This window comes from Helianthus annuus, chromosome 13, assembly GCF_002127325.2.
Source record: "Helianthus annuus cultivar XRQ/B chromosome 13, HanXRQr2.0-SUNRISE, whole genome shotgun sequence".
NCBI lineage: Eukaryota > Viridiplantae > Streptophyta > Magnoliopsida > Asterales > Asteraceae > Helianthus > Helianthus annuus.
Window position 1 is genome coordinate 92,900,588 of NC_035445.2, and position 6,954 is coordinate 92,907,541.

Sequence of the window (6,954 nt, forward strand, 5' to 3'; positions counted from 1 at the left end):
AGTCCCCAACTTTCTAAAATTACCTGAATAGTCCCCAAGTTTTCATTTTTTTTGTTCCCGGATAGTCCCTGGGTCTAACTTCAGTTTGTTTTCTCTGTTAAGAGGGTGTAAAATGACAAAAATACCCTTTCCTTAAAAGGCCAAACCATAGGGACTATCCGGGCATCTTCTTCATTTTTATTTATAAAACCACACCACCACACTTCATCTTCATCTTCAACCTCCATCCACCATCACTCTCCTCCACCCTCCACCATCACCGCCACAATCACTCTCCAACTCTCGTTCCCCTTTCATCTTCCATACTAGAACAAGCTACTTCTTTCATACTGAGATATAAAAAATGATTTTAAATAGCAAGCATTAGTAATTATATGGTAATTTGAAAATATAGATTTATACCTGAAATCTGCAAAGTTATGGAAAACAATCTAGCTGATCTTGAAGAAGGTCAACATTGTCAAGAGGATTCTCTGAAAGGTCGTCTTGGGGAGGAGTCTACATTTCATACTCAAGAGATTGGAACTTATGCTGCTGATTAAGACTAGTAGTTTTTCAAAACATTAATTAAAGTCCATGGACATGCCTGCACAGAATCAAATCTTGATGTAGTAAAACCTTCACTAATATTGGGCACAAACTCATCAAGCAAGCTAGGTGCATCAGCTTTCAAGTAGGGCACAGATGTTACCAACCGAGACCAAAGACCCAAAAGATAGTACACACTGCTACTAGCCTACTGCACATGAAAATTCCTATTAAATAACTGAGAGTTGTAAAGGTTCTAAAAACAAATATGTTGTTCATTTTAGTATAAGTTCAGAAGGTTCATATTTGTTGCAAAGAAGTTGTATCGTATTATCTGAAATCTGAAAACTGTAAACACCATGCAAAGCAAACCTGCCAAGACTGCAATGACTTTAAAGTAAATTCAGCAACCGAACATATCCAATCACTGTATCCTTCCACATTAACAAGTTCTGATAGCTGCAACCATCACCACATGTCAAATCATCAAGAGAGCTATGATTAGACATTGAAAGATACCATCAAACTACAATAAAAATAACAGATTGCCTCAAATCACCTGATAGTTTACTCTAAACCGTCCAAGAAGACGACAATATTCGTGGTAATTATCATGATCAGCAAGACCTGGTTCAAGGTGGTTCTGCGCGGCGGAGACCGGCGGTGATGGTGGAGGGTGGAGGGGTGATGGTGGGTGGAGGTTGAAGATGAAGTGTGGTGGTGGGGTTTTATAAATAAAAATGAAGAAGATGCTCGGATAGTCTCTATGGTTTGGCCTTTTAAAGAAAGTGTATTTTTGTCATTTCACACCCTCTTAACAGAGAAAACAAACTGAAGTTAGACACAGGGACTATCCGGGAACAAAAAATGAAAACTTGGGGACTATTCAGGTAATTTTAGAAAGTTGAGGACTATAGGTGAAAAAAGGCGAAATCAGAGAGACTATCCGGGCATTTTTCTCTATTTTCTTAGTCGGTAGATATATATAGTTAATCAAACAATGATTAATGATGACACAATTCGTCTCTCTCTCTCTCCTGTCAATTATCAGTTTCTATCTTGTTCACTTTTCGTAAACCTGTAGATTCAATCCAATCCCAATCGCAATCGTAATCGCAGTGGCGCCATCAATCGATTCATCCATCGACTAATTATCTCCACCCGTAGATCATGGAGGTTCGACAGGAAGCAACAATGGATAATCTATCCCCTGAACAACAACAACCTTCAAATTCAAAGCACCCCAAACCTTCTCCCCTTCCCGTCGATACTCATTCCGTCACTCAGAGGTTTCTTTTCTTCTTTTTCGCTTCCGATTTTGTGTTAACACTCTGATTTCGTTTGTGTTTTTTTTGCAGGCTTCAGAAAGAACTTATGGCTCTTATGGTATGCATTACTGTATTTAGTTTGATACATGATGTTGCTTATTGTGAAGTAATTAAATTCATATTTAGACTGCTTGCTTGCTGATGTTTTCTGCAAAAGGATAGATAGAGTGAGATTGATTTTTCACATATATATGCCTCAAAAGTTAGTTATTGAACAAATTGAGTTTGATATATAGGAGTATTTACGAGTAGGTTAGTTTGCCGTTAAAACAATGAGACTCTGCATAACAGGATGTTTTGTGAATCATCATCATCATCATACTCAGTAAATCCCACCAATAGCAAAGCAAAGGTAGGGTCTGAGGAGGGTAAGATGTAGACAGCCTTACCTCTACCCCCTAGGAATAGAGAGGTTGCTTCCAGTGAGACCCCTGGCTCGATAGTAGTTTTGCATCAAGCCTTGGACATAAGGGGAGTGGGGGCGGAATGCTTTTCAACGCGTGATAGCATAATTCAACGCGTGGAACAATTGTGAAGACCACCGCCACCTACTTTTTCACGAGTGATGATTTCAAGTGCGTGATAAAATCAACGCGTTATGGCTTGTGAGTGATAAATGATGTGAGCGGGTGTGAGGGTTTATTGTTGGGTGTTGTTAGTGATGACCATTGCCACTAAAAAAGGATGTGAGTGATGGAAAAATGGTTGATGACATGGCGGAACTTGATTGGATGTTTGTGAGTGATAGAATTTTTGCAAGTGATACCACCCCCACTCCCCTAAGGCACATAACACTCAGCAATGGGGACAAAGACCGATTAGTGCATGTACCCTTTTGTCTTTTAGCTATCAACGCCACCACATGATGCATGATTACCCGCCCGCCTCTTTTAACGTTATTTTCACGAACTTAGTAAAATAACGTTAAAATTAGTGCAATTTCACTTTTGCCCTCCGAGGGCCCACACATATATACATTATATGCGCATACCACAAGCGGGACGTTGATTATTTTATATACATGAAATCTGTATTTGTTTATTTGATTTGCAATCTTGATGTGATATCTACGTGCTTGATGCATGAAACGTTGGTGTTAAACTTTTAAGTTTTAACTATATTTGTGCGAATTTTCAATCGAGAAAAGTCATAGATTTTACTGAGTTATATGTAATCATATTGTTCTTTTTGCCTACAAACATGTAAATGTACATGTCAAGGTCTTTTATTTGTTGAGTAACGGTTAAATCCTTGATGCGTATAGATGAGCGGAGATCTTGGAGTATCCGCTTTTCCAAAAGGCGAGAGCATATTTACATGGATCGGTACTATTGAAGGTGGGAAAGGAACCATGTACGAGGGTTTATCGTATAAACTCTCGTTACAATTCCCGTTAGATTACCCTTTCAAACCTCCTCAAGTTAAATTCGAAACAATGTGCTTCCATCCCAATATTGATCAGTTCGGTAACATCTGTCTAGATATCCTTCAGGTATATAAATCTTTATATAATTTCGTTCATCCGCATTTTAGGATAATCATATGATTTTTTTTTTTTTTTTTTTTTGTAATTGCAGGACAAGTGGTCTGCAGCCTATGATTGTCGAACAATTCTTTTGTCGATTCAAAGTTTATTAGGAGGTTTGTATTTTGTAAAACCGTTAATGAATTAGTGTGTTTGATTCCGATTTTTGGCTCGTTGTTTTGGTTCTATGATTTATTTTTTCTGATGCAGAACCGAATATTGAAAGTCCTCTCAACAGCTCTGCTGCTTCACTCTGGAGCAATAAAGAAGGTGGGATACTATTTCTTATGTATTTACTATAATAAAAAAGTTCGAGTAAAATGTCATTTTTGTCCCTGAGGTTTGACCAGTTTTGTGACTTTCGTCCAAAGGTTTGTTTTTTCGAATCTGGATCCAAAAGGTTTGACATCTTGCCATTTTCATCCGGCTCGTTACTCCATCCATGTTTCTCCGTTAAGTCAGGCATATTTTTTTTTTTTGTTAAAGGGAAATTTGGTCGTTTTCACTTTATGTAGAAGCATTTAGCATAATGTACACCTATTCAAAATACTCTTACTAAATAAAAAAGACAAAAATACCCCTGACTTGACAGAGAAAAATAGATGGAGTAAACAAGCCGGATGATAATGGCAAGATTTCAAACCTTTTGGATCCAGATGCGAAAAAACAAACCTTTGGACGAAAGTCGCTAAACTGGCCAAATCTCAGAGGCGAAAATGACATTTTACTCGAATAGTTCTAAATTGCAATGGGCATCTAGGGGCGTTTGGTTTACAAAAAAAATTTCCAATCTTAATTCCGTTTGATCTACAGCCAAACATATTATAATTTAGGGTAAATTACTTTTTGAGTCCCTGTGTTTTAGTGGTTTTAACTAGTTGAGTCCAAAAGCAAAAAGTTTAACGACCTGAGTCCCTATAAGCATTTTCATTAACCATTTGAGTCCTTTTGAGTTCAATTTTTTGGATTCAAATCGTTATAAAATAAACAAAATTGGACTCAAAACGTTCTAAAATAAATGGCTAGGGACTCAGGGCGTTAAACTTATTGATTTTGGACTCAAGTAGTTAAAACCACTAAAACACAGGGACAAAAGAGTAATTTACTCTATAATTTAAATTCAAATACCACTTCCAGCGAATTCTTATACCAAACGGGTTAGGAGTAGAATTCAGATTCCGGTTCCATTGAATTCCAACAAACCAAACGCCCCTCAAGTGATATTATTCTCCGGTTGTTTTATGTAACCTTATAATGGCCAACAAAATCTGTTTACTCTGTTTTTCAGATTACAGAAAAATGGTACACAAACACTATGCTGCTGGAGAAACATGTGAGAGCTGATATAAAAAACCGCGGCGATACTTTTTTATTAAGACATTAAATTAAAGACGAATTTTATTTGCGAAAAATAAAATCGGACATCAACCTTTTTGTACATCATTATTGCAACTTATTATAGACATCGTCATACACAATATAAACGCCAAGCTCGAACCATGCTTAAACGATCCATCCTTGTTCGAAAGTAAAGTTTTCTTTATAAATAGCTCCGTTTTCATATTCGAAACTAGTGTTATCGCGTTGAAGTAGTTTGGGAGAACATGTTTTGGTGAGTGAAGGTATACCTTGACCCACAAGGATCGAAGCCATCAATTGGATCTCGTTGAACCTACGGTTTGAGACTATGTCAAAACGCGGGTTTGTAATCATGTACGGTGAATGGAGCTCTTGTGCCATGGTTGGAGTTTGACCATGCGTTGACTTGTTATTCGAGTATTCTTGTACTTGTGAAATGTTCTTTGAGTTGTTGCCTTTTTGGCGAATGCGACACAACACCCAATCATCCAACTGTTAATACACGTAAAATCGAATAATCAACAGATGTATATTTTGAAAAATTATTTGGTGAAAAGAATTTTATTACCCTCATCGATATGGATGACTGGGTAGACGACTCGGGTAATCTATACTCGATCATGATCCAGTTAGTCTTTTTGCTGCTTGTCGGGCTGCCAGTAAAGAAAGCCAAAGCTTTCTTCAAACCGATTTTAGTCGACCCTGAAGAACCAAGAATCGGTTTATCTTTCTCTGTAGCCTTCCAAAATCCTGAACCCGCTGACCTATTTGGCCTTGATCCATTCGGGTATTTTTTGTCTCGCGGGGTGAAAAAGAACCATTCATCCTTCCCGAACAACGCCTTGTCTGTCAAGTAAACAAGAAACCGCATCAGTCCATAGTAAACCCGGTGATAACAAGGGATGAGCTTTTTTCCCAAATACCCGTACCCGTACCCGTACCCATACCGATTTTAGGTATTCGGTACATGTATCGGTACTCAGTTTTATTGATTTCGGTATTCGATACTTTCGGTATTGGTATGGGTAAAGAAGGTACTCGTACCGAATTTTATATAGAACTTTAAAAGGGTTTTTTTTTATATTATGTTTTACTTCTTATTATGGTATTTATGGTACTCGTATCGATTTTACCTATTTGGTACTCGTACTGTATTGGTACTCGTGTTGATTTTACCTATTTAGTACCCGTACAAGAGTTCAAAAAATAAAATAAAAACAAAAGTGGTACCAAAGCGGGCAGCGTACGGAAATAACCGTACCTGTACCCATACGCGGTACCATATCAATATATCTGGTACCCAACTTTTTTCAAATTCGGTACCAGTACGGGTATTACTGTACCAATCTCATCCCTACTGATAATAGAAGAACACAAGAAACTTACTAGGAAGATCCCACGGGTCGAAATTATAAAGATTGATTTCACCTATGACCGAGGCGGGAAGTGAACGTTGTTTCACTTTGTTACGCAGGTAATGAACGATGAGTTCTTCGTCCGAGGGATGAAATCTAAAACCGGGTGGGAGATGTAGAAAGTGCTCTCCCATCGCCTTGGTTCGATCGAACGGGAGAAGTGTTATGAGAGTATAAACAATGCTTATATAGCATTTAACAAAGGTTTAGGGACAATGTAAGACGATACAAATGTTAAGAATGTCAATTTTGTTAGATTATCATATAATATCCTTAATTTTAGTGTGGAGATGCTGGTGTTAACTTTTATGTTGATTCATTGCTAAACTCGCAGTGGGACATATGTCATTGTCGTTTGCAATGAGGTAAATAGTTTTTTTTATATGATGTTTTAAGACAAAATGATTATTTGAACATTCAACTAAAATGTATGATAATTCTAAAAGCTTCTTTAAAATTTATATAAACTAGGTTCTGTTAAGTCGCTCGTTGAACCGAAATGAAACAAATGATAATGTAAAATAAACGTAGTTTTAAAATAATGGTTGTTGTTTAGAAAACCAAATCGTCATAATTGGTTCAGTTATTGACAAAAATAAGTTATTAAAATATATGAAACTAAATGATAAATAATATATGAAATTAAATGATAAAGAAAATATGATGAGTAAATTGCTAAAATCGTCCCTGAGGTTTAGGTATGTTTGCCATTTTCATCCAAAACAACTTTTTTGTACCATATAGTCCTTCGCTTTTGAGATTCTTTTATCATTTTCATCCAAACATCTGTCTTTTTTTC

At 36.9% G+C, this 6,954-nt stretch overlaps 2 protein-coding genes across 2 annotated transcripts; one reads left to right on the forward strand and one right to left on the reverse strand.

Annotated features, from left to right (window-relative positions):
* Positions 1-1,539: 1,539 nt before the first annotated feature.
* Positions 1,540-4,944, forward strand: LOC110898680 (probable ubiquitin-conjugating enzyme E2 C). Its single transcript, XM_022145504.2, has 6 exons — positions 1,540-1,817; positions 1,887-1,914; positions 3,121-3,348; positions 3,434-3,497; positions 3,592-3,651; positions 4,670-4,944. Exons 1-6 carry the CDS (start codon positions 1,699-1,701, stop codon positions 4,723-4,725), a joined length of 555 nt encoding a protein of 184 aa, XP_022001196.1. The 5' UTR covers positions 1,540-1,698; the 3' UTR covers positions 4,726-4,944.
* LOC110901313 (NAC domain-containing protein JA2-like) lies at positions 4,860-5,664 on the reverse strand. Its single transcript, XM_022148149.2, has 2 exons — positions 5,309-5,664; positions 4,860-5,232 (listed from the first exon to the last, which is right to left on the reverse strand). Exons 1-2 carry the CDS (start codon positions 5,609-5,611, stop codon positions 4,885-4,887), a joined length of 651 nt encoding a protein of 216 aa, XP_022003841.1. The 5' UTR covers positions 5,612-5,664; the 3' UTR covers positions 4,860-4,884.
* Between the last annotated feature and the right edge of the window lie 1,290 nt (positions 5,665-6,954).

Excerpts from the sequence above, each read along its gene's own strand:
- LOC110898680 (XM_022145504.2), top strand. The coding sequence starts at position 1,699 with ATGGAGGTTCGACAGGAAGCAACAATGGATAATCTATCCCCTGAACAA. Across the intron at positions 3,349-3,433 it reads TCTGTCTAGATATCCTTCAG|GACAAGTGGTCTGCAGCCTA; the intron begins GTATATAAATCT and ends TTGTAATTGCAG. Across the intron at positions 3,498-3,591 it reads GATTCAAAGTTTATTAGGAG|AACCGAATATTGAAAGTCCT; the intron begins GTTTGTATTTTG and ends TTTCTGATGCAG.
- LOC110901313 (XM_022148149.2), bottom strand. The coding sequence starts at position 5,611 with ATGCGGTTTCTTGTTTACTTGACAGACAAGGCGTTGTTCGGGAAGGAT. Across the intron at positions 5,233-5,308 it reads AGTCATCCATATCGATGAGG|TTGGATGATTGGGTGTTGTG; the intron begins GTAATAAAATTC and ends GTGTATTAACAG.